Genomic DNA, 15,965 nt, shown 5'->3' with positions numbered 1-15,965 from the left:
AAAACTGATTACATCAGTTAGTGTAGGGCATTCCTTGGGGTGGTGAAGAAATGAGGACTATGGTGGGTGGTAGATATAGTTATGAAACATTCCCAAGTTACTCGGAAGACAAAAAAAAAATACTGATAATCTAGCCATTGCTCACTGTTAAGACTCCATAGCATGTAGTGGGGTGGGCTAGTAGGTGAGCAAACAAATCCTGGCAAGAGCCGCAGAGTACAAGCGCTGGAGAGGCAGAGACTAACCATACTTCTGGCTTATTTTTTTCTTTTATTCTTGAGAGCATCCGCAAATGTCTTAGAAATAGTTGCACACTCACCCGCTTCTGCATTTAGTCGACACGTGTCCAGAAACCCAGGTGTGAAGTAGATATCAACATCACAGAAGAAAAGCAGAACATTTCCCTTATCCCAGGCTCCAGCTCCTACTTCTAATCCACGTCCCCTGCTGAACTCCTCCTTCAGTGGGATTAAGGTGTAATTATGGAAGTTTGTTTCACTGTGGAGACAGAAGACAACCCAGCATTACCCATCTACAACATTATAAAATTGCATCATAAACCCTAAGAGATCAGAGCATCTCAAGTGCAGCTCCCTCCATAAACATTCACCCCTGGATAGGTGATAATTAGGGATGAGCGGACCTATGGATGTTCGGATTCAACCGAACTTTGGACTAAAGTTCGGTTACCAGAACTCTACCCGAACCCCATAGAAGTGAATGGACACCAGACTTTTGGTGCTGTAAAAGGAGTCTCTCTCTTTCCAAAGTAGAAAACAACTTCTAAGAGAAGTCCGTGTTTAAAGTTCAACATCGGACCCTAGGTGACCAGTACAAACCCCAAACTTCACAGTTCGGATTCGCTCATCTCGTGATAATGTCTGATCTCAGGGGGTCCCCAACACTGGACACCCACTGACCACTGAATAAAATTGTTAAGTGCATTATGTATTACTGCCACTCTGTTCAAACAAGTGTGAAACAGCACCACTCTTGTTCATGGGCCATGTCTAATATTGCAGGTCACCACCATTCCAAGAAAAGGGTCAAGCTGAAAAGCAGTTACAGCCCAAGAAAAGGGTAGTGCTCATCATGGAAAAAAACAGACCTTGCTTTTTTATTCTGTACAATACCATTAAAGTGTAGCCCTCATTTTAAAGGGAACCTGTCACCAGGTTTGACCATTATGAGATACGGCCACCTCCTTTCAGGCCTGATATACAACATTCTATAATGCTGTATATCTGCCCCCAACCCGACCTGAGAGACAAGAAATAAAGCCATTATTATACTCACCTACGTGGTGGTCCGCTCTGAGGGGTGACACTGGTCTTGGTATGGTGCCCCCCTTTTTCCTTGCAATGCCGTCCTCCTTTCTTTGTGAGGATAACGCGTCTCTACGTCATCCAGTCTTTTGCAGCATCGCTCTCCTGCGCAGGCGTATTTCTCTGCCTTGACTAGGGCAGAGTAAAGTACTGAAGTGCACGTGCCGGGGGCTCTGTGACCCTTCCCAGTGCCTGCACTCTCTTCAACAGGGCACAGAAATACGCCTGCACAGGACCGCAATATCGGGAACACTGTGGATGATGTAGGGATGCGTCATCTACATGAAGCAGGAAGGAGAACAGCAACGCAAGAAGGGAGGCGCCGGCCCACGCTTCGCACCTGACCGCCCCGCAGGTGAGCATAATGAAAGCTGCTTTTCTTGTCTCTCAGGTCAGGTTGGGGGCTTATATAGTGCATTATAGAATGCTGTACATCAGCCGTGAAAAGTGATGGCCGTATCTCACATCCGTCAAACCTGGTGACATAGTCTCTTTTTTTCATAAATCAATAGCACACATGAAAATAAGCAACGTTTTAATATATTTTACTTATGCAAATTGTCTCTTCAGAGAGGAAGAGGACTAGAACTCTAGTGCCACCTATTGGAGGTAACAATCCTAAAAGTCAACGTTGACCCTTTAACGAGCCTAGTTACATGACTTAGGATAAAAGCCAAGACAGAATCTCCATTTGCAGACACTGTGTTTCGGGGTACTGCCCTTCATCAGTGCCAAGTGGGAGATCTGGTTTGGCTGTGAGAGAGGCGTCTGACCGATATCCAAGATGTATCATTTCTCCTTGCGGAGAATGACATGCTAAGCATGTCGAGGTGAGGAGACTTAAAGCCGCAATGCTCCTCTGGGAAATATGCTAATTATGCAAATTGTCTCTTCAGAGAGGAAGAGGACTAGAACTCTAGCGCCACATTTTACCATATTCATTTTATTCTTTTGCCTCCTCGACTGATCGTTCTCTCTCAATTCACAGAAAACCAGTTAAGATAGATTTTCCCATCAGTGAGATAGGAGATAACTGGTGCTTTTAAAATACTGTCGAAAAGGGGGTGGGGGGGGGTAAGGAGGAGCTGGAGGGGGATACAGACATCCTGCTGCCAGTTGTCCAGATACAACAGTTACAGTTCCCCATGGAACTTTAGGAGCACCAACTGTCATCTCCTATCTCAGTAATGGGAAAGTCTGTGCTCACTGAAAACACATTTTACCTGTGCATTGAGTATTTTGAGAATGAAAGATCAATCCACGGGGACAAAGAAGGGTATTTGTCTGATAAAATAAGAAACTTTGCAATTTATCTTAATGTGTATTATTGATTTAGGAAAATAAATTAAAAAAAAATAATAAAACAACGGTTACTCCTAAAGAAACACAGCAATCTGGTCTAGACCGTGGCAGTTCTCCTGCCCTGTTGACTGCCTCCAGGCGGCTGTAGTTATGGCTGTCAGTCAGTATCTATGGGCGTAGGTGATGGCGGATGCTAGAATGAAGATTGAGAGTTTAATGTGGATTAAGCATACAGCTCTCACCCTAGCTGTGGACTTACATATCTACATTCTTAAGGATATCTTCCACCTCTGAAAATCCTCTCTCGCCAAAGTAAACGACAGTCAGGTAAGTCCTTTTATCTTGTTGTATGCATATTTCTCTAAAACAGAAAAAGTATGTGAATATTAGATATACGTCAAAACATTCACTGCATAGCCAAAATAACTATGGGAACCACCCTTCTATGCACTTAAGAGATGTCAAAAACTAGTCATAAAGGCTCGCAACCAGGGGAGCGTACTGACTCTCCTCCGCAGCGCTGTCACACGGCGATTACGTGACCTATCACTCCGCATTCCAGAATAAGATGTCACATTTTATCACAATTACTAAGCATTTCATGCATAAAAAAAAATCACTCTAGAAAAGAGTTGTTTTAATAAAAACATTGTTTTTTTATTAATTAACTGGAGGGACCATGCCATTGTATCATGATTCCTATTTTAACCTGTCATTTGGATTTGTATCTTCACCCTCAGCTTGGGCTGATGATGGGGGCTGCAGTCTGCTAACATCAGAGTTGTGCCCGAGTTTGCACAATTCCAGGTGAGCCTTTTCAGTATTGGACTCGAGTAAGCCAGTCTGGGCAGATTCACACAAGGAGTGCCTGTTTGTTTCTTTGCAACTATAGCTTGGTGGCATGTCTCCTTCTAGCAGGAGGGTCATCAAGATCAATGTCTGCAGAAGCTCATTCTATGTACTTGTGGGATGAGAGCTCTAGCAGTTCACAGCTAGCAGAATGTCCAATATCCAAAGGAATCCAATGAGGAAAGTTAATGTAGTTGTTCTTGACGTGGCTGTATTGTTACCTTGTGATCCTCAGATACTACCCACAGAACAGGGTAGAACTTGCTTATCGTTGCTGGTGCAACTGCTGGGACACCCAGTGATCCAGAGATGGGAGCACTGTAACCTTGAGAATGGGTCTCTGCAGCCTGGTCCAGAACGGAGCGGAGGTGCGCATGATTGGCGATTTCTGACAGTCCCATACAGACTGAATGGAGTAGAGATCACACTATGCACACTTATGTCCATTCAAAACAGGACTGCAGACGTCCATTCACGGGTTCCACAGTACAAACTCTGGATTGCAGGTGGTCCCAGAGGTCAGACCTTCAGAAATGGATTGACCCTTAGAGGGAATCAGTCACTAGATTTGTTGCCTGACCCAAGGGGAGCATGATCACAGCTTGATGGGTGATTGGAGCCAGGCAGATTTTACTCTGAAACACTGTGACGTTTCAGAGAAAACATTTAACAGCTGAGAGAGTCCTGAATAGTCCAATGTGGTCACCAGACAAGTTATCCCCACACAACTCCAGCTGATTAACAGGTCTCTGGGTACATAAGGGGGAGGAATGTCAGACAACGAGTGGGGGAGAAGCTGGCTGGGGCAGCTCCGGACCAGTCCGATCTATCTGTATAGTCCCGGGCTGACTTTTCTAGCAGTTTTCTCTGGTACACTGCAGCATTTTAGAGAAATTTACCTGGGTACAATAACGCAGCCAAGTCCTAAATTCATGTCTGCAGTGGTGTGGGGAGCATTAATCTGGTAACATGTTCCCTTTATTCGACAATATTAAGATTTCACTTAAAAACTACATGCTTTACACTGCTTAATGTAGGGGTGGTTCACACTGCGTTATGGCAGTCCGTTTAACGGATTGCATTACAACGCGGCATTAACGAGATGTAATGCATCCGTTAATGCACCCATAGACTGCCATAATGTAGCGCATCGCTAACGCATGTCATAATTGGCATGCGTTAGTGATGTGCCGTCATTCTGTGACGGACCCTCGGACGCGGTCTGCAGGGTTCGAGGGTCTGTCACGGCTAGCGAGATTGCATAACGCGATAGAGAAAAAAAAAAAAAAAAAAAAGAGTAGCGTTAGCACAGTCCGTTTAACGCATGTGTTGAACGGACTGCTCTAACGAAATGTGAACCTAGCCTAATTTGTGAAGATTAGTGACACTGGCTACAGAAGACCAGAGTTCCCCATAAAGCTGCAGGGGTTAAAGTGCGGACAGCTTCCACGCTCACTCCACTGGATCTCAATCCCTGTCCGCTCACCATGCAGAGCCGGAACTGAAAACAAAGAAACATTGCCCCTTGTAACTGTGCCTGAATGGCCATCGTGCCCACTCTGGGTGCCAGATGTGGAGATTCCGGTGCCAAGAGCAGGAGTTCAGCAATGTCCAGTCTTCCACCTGCATTGTATCTGTCCTCGGGGGTCGCAGAACCGCAGGTGGAGCAGACCACACAGACTCCTTAAGGTTCACTGTATCCTGCTTCACCCAGGACCGTAGAGTGGGAGGAAACCGCGAGGGGGTCACAATACAGCAAGTGCTGCTGGAAGCTGGGAAATCAGAGACAGATGCAGGGTCATTGCAGCCACTGCGCCAGGAGTGGGTGAGTATGCTGTCACAGCTGCCCTCTCTCCTGCCGCTCCCTGGTGGTGGCTATAGCAGCGGTGGGGAGGGGTCTTTGCGGCAAGGGAGTCTCAGTGGCGGGGGTCCGGCGGTGACCCGCTGGTGGTACTGAGCAAGGGGCTGGTACAACCAGCGGGTGCCATACTATAACATCCATGACATTGGTGTTCCAATATGGCGGTCAGCGTACTTCCAATAGGCGCGATGAATTATGGGATTCGAGGATATCCAGACGGAAGTGGATGGTGGACAATTTTAGGTAAATATATATATTATATATATATATATATATATATATATATATATATATATATATATATATTTTGTTTGTAGTACTTTATGGTAGGTACGTCATTTTGATCCTATGTATTCCTGCATGCCCTTTTATTATGCATTACCACCATTAGAAGATGTCAGGGTTTCAAAAATGTTTCAGGAAATCTACCCCATCTGTTTTCATAGACATTAAGAGGGACAACACAAAAGGAAATTACACACCGCACTGGTTCAGCTTCCATAACTACCACATTATCATACTATGTGCAGCCGGAAGCGATTATTAACCTCTCTATGTTGTAATAAATAATACGAGGTGATATGCACATATTAAAAGTCCACTTTAGCAGGGGGTGGGGGCGCTATCAATTTTGAGGAGGTGATTTTATGTATATTATGTACTATATTATAATTCTATACTGCCTGTCTTTTATTGTAGACTGTTTAGAGTTTTGTTTTTTTTTACATTTGAAGAATGTCAAATTTAAAATTGAACAATGTAAAAAAAACAAACAAAACAATTAGTGCAAAGTTGTTCATGCCCTTTAAGTTGTTAGTAATTTAATTATCCATGGAAGCAGGGTGGCACAGATATGGCAGACCAGCTGGATTTATTACATGAACTAGGTCAACCCCTGATGTGGAAGACCAATACCCAAAACTAGTATAAGCCCTAAATTTTGCTATCATGCAGACGAGCGTATGAAATATCGCCCGAGTTTCATCACAAAAATTCAGATGATTTTCATCTAATTCCATCCACTCTTCATCCATGTGAGTTGAATGGGGGAGAAAGTAGTGCCGATTTGATTGCATAGACTATGGTTGCACAAGACTAAGGACTAGTGAGGAACGAACATGTTTGGATAAGGTGTTATCTGAGCTCGTGTGCCAGCAGAATGACGATGGCATGCTCAAAAAATAAGTTTGAGTCCCCACGACTGCATGTCTCGGGGCTGTTTGACAGCCGCAACACATGCTGGGATTGACTAACAAACAGGCTATCGCTCCACGTGTGGTGGCTGCCGAACAGCTGTGAGACATGCAGCCGCGGGGACTTGAACACAGTTTTTGAGCACGCCGCTTAGCACACGAGGATTCTTGGCTAGCACCTCATCTGAGCACGTTCGCTTATCACTAAGGAACTGTTAGCCCATAATACTCAATAATGGAAATCTTTCAGTGCAATGTCTGAAGTGTCTAGAAATCATATTTGTATAAAAGTCACATTCGGTGATCAGAAGCTGGCGATTACACAAAGATTGGTGGTGAAACATATTGCATCCCCCTCAGTATTACCAGACCTGTAAGAAATGTACCAACAGAAAAACTATTTTAATTGCTATAGTGCCCCATGCAAAAAAAAAAAACCTCTATATCCACCTCCCACAGTGGCACTGTTCCAGTTTTGTGCATCTGCATTACTGACAAAATGTCCTGCATTCTAAGCAGCTAAAGAAACAAACTTTACATGCATCTTAGGTTCTTACTTGTAATTCTCAATAAACTGTGCAAAGGCTTCAGTTCTGCCGGATAATGGGACAATGATGTTGATTATGGTTTTCGAGATGTCCTGTGTTTCCACTTTGACTTTCATGAGTGGTCCAAAGGGTCTGAATAAAGTGATATGGTGATAACTCTCAGATTCAGTTTTCTTGTAGAACATCTCATAATGGGAGCCTTTATCCCTTTCAGTTCGATAATAACCTAATAATGATAGGGGCAAAAAAAAATACAATGAGTCTGAAATTTAACTTAAAAACATCAGCAAAACATATATTTTTTAAATTATTCAAATGACTTTAAACCAGTATCACAGGTATCTATTTGTGCTGGATACTGGAATATTTTGGATGGTCAATGGGTCATAGAAAATATATAAACCTCACATAAAGAGGTTGTCCAGAACATTTAAACTGATTGGACCAATCAGCAATATCTGATTGTAGAGAGTTGCGACACCAAGCATCCCCATTCATCAGCTGTTCCTAGTGCCGGCCAGATGTGCAGAGATGTGGAGCTGCACAGCACAGCGCCATCCACGGTATACTGGCTGTGACCAGGTACTGCACATCTGTCCCTATTGATTGGACTAGAGGACAAATGTACAGTAGCTGGCCGCGGCCACTATCCCATTGATCGAGCTATGCTGTGCAGTTCCGCAACTCACCACATATGTCTGTAAAGTAGAAGTCATTAATATTAAGTCCCAGATAACCCCTTCCAGGCTGGGACTAAAAACTGCACTATTATGAAAGTGAATGTCTTTTTATTGTGACTAGCAAGTTGCCAATACCATGGCACACGAGAAAGCTCATCAGATTGGGATGTCTTGTAGCTTAAAGGGAATCTGTCACCCCATTTTTGGACTATCAGCTGCCGGCACCGCCATCAGGCGCTTATCTACAGCATTCTGTAAGGCAGAGTACTGCAGTGCACAGGCGTCGGACCAGGTCTGCGCCGGAGCTGCACCAGGAAGCAAAGAAGAGGACGTCATCGCTAGAAGATGGGAGGCTCCGAACCGAACCATAACACCCATCGGACCAAGACCGGACCTGGACCGCCCCTGGGTGAGTAAAACATAACTTGTTTTTCTTATCTTTCAGGTTACATCGGGGGCTTATCTACAGCATTACAGAATGCTGTAGATAAGCCCCTGATGGTGGTGCCGGCAACTGATGGTCCAAAAATGGGGTGACAGATTCCCTTTAAATGTCATGGTTGTAGAACGTCTTTCATTATGGTGGGACATAACATTTCCAATTTTCAGCTGCGCAACATGTGTCTTGGCCAAAGTCGCTCTATAGCCCCAGCCTCAGAGACTTCAGGAGAATACCAGCTGTCCAGTGTGAGAGTTACTTTAGATATGGTGTAAGAGCTGAAGAACTGTATTCAGACCTGACATCCTTGGTCCACTATGAAAGCGCTAGTTGCTGTAAACTCAGTGGCGATCTTGGCAGCAACCATGATCTATAGAGACTGTACTGATGCCTGCAATAGATGTCAGCACAGTCTTCGTTAAATGAGTGGGTGGAAAAACCTGTAGGTGACCTCACCATTGAGCACCTTCTCACCCACTGTTCCAGAACTTGGAAGAGGGATCATGGAGAATGGACGCTAAACAGGTAAAGTCACTAATCCAATCTACACATTGGCTTATCATTTGTGAATATTTTGCTCTTGAAGTCATTCTTACATCTACTGATGAGTATAGCAATGTGTGAATGAGGATATTATACAGAACATACTGTACCTTCCACAAAGTCCGATTCACTGAACAGCAGTTTTTCCAACCCTTTGTTCTCTTGTTCTTCATCATCTTCATCAGGATTATTTATAACCTCAAGGCCAGCTTCTATAGCTTCAACCAATTCATCTCTCCTGTCCTTCCTAATTGGCTTTTCCTCTGGATGGCGTGTTAACCCCATCTCTAGCTGGTAAACCTTCATGGAATTAAAACTTTCAAAGGGCACAACTGCATATTCACTGGGAAGTTTAGCACCCACCACAACTTCCGCCTTGTCAATCTGTGAATGTAGAAACTCAAGTAGGTCATTAGAGGGCTGCTCTTTGGTACCTTGGTGCCCTGCACCATTGCCGGCTGATTGTTTCTTCTCATGTGCCAACCTCAGCTTCTCACTCATTTCTTGAAGTTCCTCCTTGAGTTGGGCTATTTGTCTTTTGAGGCTTGTTGCTCGGCTTTTGTAGTGCTCCTCTTGCTCCTGAAGAAGAGCTTGGTAGTATTCTTTGCTGTACATCTCTCCTGCAATACCAGGAAGAGAGCCATTTCCTTCAGGCATAGGGGCACATTCTAAAAGATATGTGAGAAGCATTAGGCTGAAAACCAGGGCAAGTCCTACAAATAACCATCGGGTTTTGCCTTGGAGATACAACCCTCTCCTGGGCATTCTCTTGGAAATCAGTATATTTCTTGTGCATGAAGACAATTTAGAGAATCAGTCTGTGGAGTTTGTGCTTTCTGTTCCAAAACAGTATGCTTCCATCAAGACAGGACCACACATATCCATGCACTTTTCTATTCAAACATTGTTGGATAGAACTTTCTGCTTGCTGAAGAGTAGCTCCTAAACTGTACATTTCACTGTGATGATCCACGGTACATTTGTGTCAACCTGAAATAGAATGGCAATGAAGGTTAAAAAGTAAACAAAATACTATATCATTTTACTGTATGAAATAGGAACATTGAAAAGAAAACCGGATCCATAACATTCAGGTTACGAAGAGAGTAAAGAAAGTACCGTAGTCTTTTTATTGCATTGTAAATAAGGTCTCTTTCACACTTGAGTTTTTTGCCATCAGTCACAATCCGTTGTCTTTTGAAAAAAACGGATCCAGCGGTTTTTCATGCTGGATCCGTTTTTTTCTCATAGACTTGTACTAGTGACGGATGGCACACATTTCATCCGTCATCCAACGGATCCGTCAGAAAATCTCTGTCCGTCGGGCGGAGACAACGGACAGAGGAACGTTTTTTGTGTACGTCTAAAGGTCGGACAGCGACGGATCGTGTGCCATCCATCGTTGGCTATAATGGAAGCCTAGGGGCGCAGGATCTGTCGGTGTCCGTCAAAAGACGGAATCCAGCTACAGATTCCGTCTTTTAAAACGGAGCATGGCCGGAATAATTTTTCTTCCTTTATTTTAAACCCTACGGCTGCTTTTTCCATTCTGGCAGAATATCTCTCTCTCTCTCCAGAATTCTGTTCCTTTAATTCCTACAGCAAGGCTGCTACAACGGATCCGTCAAAAAAATGGATCCAGTGCATCAGCTTTTTTTGCAATATGCTCAGGATCAGTCTCTTGCACACTTTGACGGATTGTGACTGATTGCAAAAGACTGAAGTGTGAAAGAGGCTTAAGAGTTAAAATTTTGAACTGCGCAAGAGAACAGATTTACAAAGTGGAGGGCAAAAAGGTAGACAGAAGAGGGAGGTATCAAAGCTGGGGGTAGATTACAGTAGTGTTAAGTGTATGTTCACATGCAGAGTTGTTGCAGTTTTTTTAACGCGAACTAAAACCTGCTTTTTACATTAATCTCATGCATGCTCTTGGTTTTTTTTCCCGGACTGAATACTGCAGCGTTTTTTTAGATCTACAGTGTTATGCAACAATTTTTCACCAGTGAGAATATTAAAAAGAGCTGCAAAAAAACAGTTTTGCAGCGCTTTTGGAAAATTAAACTACCGTATCTTTATTAAACATGTGCTATACATAAATCACACATTTAAAACACAACCCAAAAAAATGAAAAATGCGGAAAAAAAATGCAGTAAAGCGGGAATTATCTTGAATGCAGCACTTTCACTTCCAAGAGAACAGATTTTGGCTACAGAAAAAAAAAAGCTAAGCGTGAACACAGCCTTAGGGCACACGTTAAGTGTTTTCTGCAGACATTTCTGGGTCAAAAATGTGTCTCGTAAATACAGCACATTTTTGCCACACTTGAGCGCGATTTTTTGATTCATTTTTTTCACTTGCATTGGAATAGGAGAAAAACACTCCAGTAACACCTAAAGGAATTCACATGTCGCAGATTTGAAGTCTGCAAGGATAAAATGACCAACATGTGCATCAGATTTCAGAAAGCGCATTTATTTTGCCGGCACAGTGAAATGGAGAGGAATGTTAATGAGAAAATTGCAAAGTTGCTTATTTTTACAAACACTTTTCAATTTTCTAAGCGGAGAATAACCTTTTAAGGAGACAAACAGGAGTGTGGAGTTGGGGTGATAGCTACATAATGAGAACAGGACAAGGGTGCCAACTTAAGGAGACACTCCCATCAAAGAGTTTATCCTCTTACTATATTGCACACCTCATATTATATAGCTGTGTACTGGACTTACAATTGCTCATTTTGTCTTTCTACCCAGCTAAAAAAACAAGACTAGATGAATCTAAACCCTATATAGAAACAGGAGGTCAATTTTCCCTGTATGAGTCATAAGACACTGCAAATGTCCCTGACCGGGTGAGGAGGCAGCAGTTGGGTCAGGAGTTTAAGAGGCGAATGATTTATGAAGGAAAAAGAGATTATTCCTGCTTCTGCACAGAAAACAGAATTAGCTGAGTAGAAAGGAAAAAAATAGCAATTGTAAGTACACAATGCTATGTTATATAATGACTGCAATATATTAAGAGGATAAAAACTTTGATATGAGGAGTAATTCTTTAAAGAGTAGGTAGTGAAGGTCCATTTACACTGCCCAATTATCGTGAATGAGTGTTTCTAGAAAAACGGTTTATGATAAACATGTAGTCTGAAACAGGCTGTCAATCAGCCAATGCAACCAGCAAGATATTCGTTCATGTGAAATGATCTCTTGTATTGCATAAAAAGATAAATGTTCTCGGCAGTGTATCATCCTGCGCCACAGAGAACGACGGCAGCTAATGCACGCTGAACGATCCCTCACAGATCATTTGTTACACATCTGTAGCATGTCATCCTGTCTAAACAAGCAAGTAATAGACTGCGAACTAGCAAACATATTGCCGCTTGGCTGTCGTTTGACGTTGAGCATCACACTATGTATAGGGACCCTTATAGTGTAAAAACATTGTTCGCGCCTGCAGGGTACACGAGGAATGTAGTAACGAATTCAGCATCTTTTTTTCTGTTCACTCTATTTCTGCAGTAAAGCAAGTAGTAAAAGCAAGGACAACCCAGAGGACATCTAGAATAAAAAAACACAACCTGAGCCTTTATATTGGAGTAAAATCTTCACCTAAAGGACAATAAAAGATTACAAATACCCAAGCAATCTAAGAACAGCCAAGTATGCCACTGTGAGTTAATTGGCTTTGAACACCCAGGACCTTTCTGTCAGCACCACGAGCAGAAAAACTTTCTAACGCTTGCGGGGTCATCAGACAGGTAACAGGAGTTCACAGGAAGACACTGAGCAGTGGTAGCGCACCCTGCTCAGTGCCTCTGTTGGATGACAGGCTGTATGGTCGCATCATGCAACCATGCAGCCTGCCACCTAGATGTAGCAAAGCTAGACCCATCGTGGGACAAATTCTCTGTGGAAAGATGAGGAATATTGTTGTTTTTTTAATTTAACTCTTTTTGCAGAAGACAATGGTATCGGTGGAATGGGCGATGTTGTAAGTATGGTTTAATTAAGAATTATTAAAGGAGTCTGTGTCATTCTTTCAATTCAAGGACTTTTTTGTGTGTGTTCATACAATATGACTATGGGGTTAGCAATCGGGGTGTTTTCTTGACGCATCTCCATTACTAACCTCGGGGCTTGATGTCACCTGACAATACAAAGGTGACATCAGCCCCCTTCCCCACTCCACCTATCACCCCATACATCACCGCTACAGGGCAAGTGGAAAGAGCAAGGCAAAGTTCCAAAATTGGCACATCTTAGAGATGCAACTTTTCAGGGGTGGATGAGAGATGCGGTTTTTAGCCGGGGGTGGGGGGAGGTAGGGCAGTATCCATGGCTCCTTCCTAGGCTATTAATATCAGCCCGCAGCTGTCTGCATAGCCTTTGCTGGCTATAAATTATAGGGGGACCGTGCAACATTTTTTGGGGGGTTCTCCATTTTAATAGCGAGTAAAGGCTGTATACAGTTGCAAGCTGATATTAACCCCTTCATGACCCAGCCTATTTTGACCTTAATGACCTGGCCATTTTTTGCAATTCTGACCAGTGTCCCTTTATGAGGTAATAACTCAGGAACGCTTCAACGCATCCTAGCGATTCCGAGATTGTTTTTTCGTGACATATTGGGTTTCATGTTAGTGGTTAATTTAGGTCGATAATTATGGAGTTTGTGAAAAAACGGAAATTTTGCGATAATTTTGAAAATTTCGCAATTTTCAAATTTTGAATTTTTATTCTGTTAAACCAGAGAGTTATCTGACACAAAATAGTTAATAAATAACCAGGGCTGTGGAGTCGGTAAGCCACAGTTGCGACTCCGACTCCTGGATTTTATCATGCTCCGACTCCGGCTCCAGCTCCGACTCCTTCATAAATGGCCAATTCATAACAACAAATTTACTGTTGTAAAATATTAAACATCGTGCTTATTCAGTTTCTCACCATCATATAAGTAATCAGACCACTTAGAGCAAAAACTACATTTATTAGAATACAATTAGAATATAGCAAATAACTTTTATAAACTTTTCTAAACTGTAAGTAAATATGCAATAAACACTTTTATGCAGTTAATAAGAAGAAATCTATACATTTGTCCTCAGAAAAAGTATTTCCTCTGTCAGATCCTCCTTCATGGATGCCCTCAAATCTGATCTAATTATTTTGAGAGCAGAGAACAACCTCTCTACACTAACTTGTGTTGGTGGCAAAGCAGTAACCACTCGGGCAACATCTCTGACAATGTCAGGATACAGAGGAATCGCTTGTTGCACTGTTATTTTTGATGAACGGTCAAATTTCTCAATTTCTTTTAGTGCACATGAAAAATTCTGCTGAAATGTACTGGCTGTGTTCCTTGATGGGGATGACTCTTCTATGCGAGAACGCTTTGCACGGTCCTTGTGATCCAAATATTTTTCAAAATTAAATTCTTCATCAGTTGATGATGAGGGTGAAGATGTGGCAGGATGACCAAATTCTTCTTGTTCCTCCTGACTGTTCTGCAACCCTTTCATCCTTACTGCTATTTCAAACAGAGCTTCTTTTCCTTTACCTAGCTGTTGATCATCTAGAAGAATCTGATGCATTGGGTCTACATAAACAGCTGCCAAAAGAATGTTATTTTGTAATAGTAGCTCCTCTCTCCGTTTCATTGATGTAGCAATGCCACTTGCAATTAACCCTCCTCTTTGGGACAGGCGAAACATCAGGTTCTTCCACTCCTTTAAGAAAATACCTGGAGTTAAGTCCTTTGCTTGAAATTTTTTAGTCACTGTAAATGGGTGCTCTAGCAATTTTTCCAGCTCAGTCACCTGATTCCACTGACTTTCATTTAGGTCAGTTGAGGGTTAGCCATGTCTACAAGAAAGGTTTTCAGTTCAACCAAGCGCTGAATCATTAAGTAAGTACTGCCCCATCGTATGGCTTGATCAATAATTGCCCCTTTTCCAGCACGTCTCTTCAAAATTGAGTCAACATTAGGGGTTCTGGCAACAGTAGCCAATTTTCTCACCATGCCAATCAGTGCAGCAGCATGTCCTTCTTGCAGACTGTCTCTTATAGCCAGCTGTAGCGTATGCACAGCACAGCGCATGTGATGAATGAAAGAACATATTGACACAGTTTCAACAAGATCATCTAAACTATCATGTTGCTGTTCATCTGAAGCAACTTCAGTTTGCTCCTCAGTTACTATACTGTGTTCCTCTATTTCAAACATTTCTGTGTCTGGGGACCCAGAATGTTCTTCTAGCTGCGGGTCACCATCATTACTCTCATTCATTAGCTTAATAGTACTTATCATATTTGAAGCATTGTCAGTTACGACAGAAAGAACTTGCTCTTTTTTAAGTTCATAGTCTTGCAGAACCTTTTCCACCAAGACCTGGAGAAACTCACTGGTGTGATGAGCTTTGGTGTCTTTTACTGCCAATGTCTTGGTAACTATTTCATTTTTGTCACAAACAAATCGGACATTGATGGCAAAATAGTTCACTCTGTGACGTGTGCAGGCATCCATTTTAAGAAACAGAAAGCGTCCCTTGAGAGTTTTTTTAAGTTCTTCCTTTTGTTTAAAAGCTTCTTCGATTACTAATTTTCTAATACTCTCTCTCTCCAGAGAAACACCAAGCTTGCGGGCCATTTCCCCATTCAGACACATAAAAGCTGGTCGTGAAAATAATGAAATAGGCACACTATCCTTTACAACAAGCTCTATGACCTGTTTTTTAAATGTATCTACTGTCATTGTCACAGTAACTTTGTCACTGACAAAATATCTTGCAACTGATGGCTGCAAAGTTCTCTGCTCCTTTGTTTGGCTGGAAGAGCTGGGCACTGGTTCATTGGTTTGGATGCATTCTTTCTCATCCACTGCTTTCAGTACTTCTGGATGAAAGCGCTGTAAATGTCTCTTTAGATTAGAAGCTCTGGTAGGAGCATTTTTATCTTTGCCTGAATATGCACTCATCTTGGCTTCACAGCATTTGTTTTCGTCTGGATCATTTGTCATACACTGACAGACATAATGTTTTCTATCTTGAGTGTTGTTTCTGACCAAATACTTATTTTCCACCATAATATGCAAATAAAATGAAAAAAAAAACAGACAATGTGATTTTCTGGATTTTTTTTTCTCAGTTTGTCTCCCATAGTTGAGGTCTACCTATGATGTAAATTACAGACGCCTCTCATCTTTTTAAGTGGTGGAACTTGCACTATT

The 15,965-nt window shown here is 42.4% G+C and overlaps 1 protein-coding gene across 2 annotated transcripts in view; it reads right to left on the bottom strand.

Moving 5' to 3' along the window:
* The window catches only part of CSGALNACT2 (chondroitin sulfate N-acetylgalactosaminyltransferase 2), an 81,023-nt gene that overhangs the window by 9,011 nt on the left and 56,047 nt on the right, over positions 1-15,965 (bottom strand). For both annotated transcript variants that reach the window (XM_073574780.1, XM_073574781.1), the window contains exons 2-5: positions 8,851-9,730; positions 7,088-7,304; positions 2,887-2,988; positions 320-498 (exon numbers count right to left, since the gene is read on the bottom strand). In XM_073574780.1, the coding sequence (XP_073430881.1) occupies positions 320-498; positions 2,887-2,988; positions 7,088-7,304; positions 8,851-9,505 (1,153 nt within the window). In that variant the 5' untranslated portion in view covers positions 9,506-9,730. The remainder of the gene's footprint in view (positions 1-319; positions 499-2,886; positions 2,989-7,087; positions 7,305-8,850; positions 9,731-15,965) is intronic.

This window comes from Dendrobates tinctorius, unplaced genomic scaffold, assembly GCF_039654945.1.
Source record: "Dendrobates tinctorius isolate UK_male_01 unplaced genomic scaffold, ASM3965494v1 ptg000040l, whole genome shotgun sequence".
NCBI classification, from domain to species: Eukaryota; Metazoa; Chordata; class Amphibia; order Anura; family Dendrobatidae; genus Dendrobates; species Dendrobates tinctorius.
Note: the sequence above shows the minus strand (reverse complement) of the source record. Positions and strands in the feature narration are given on the sequence as shown.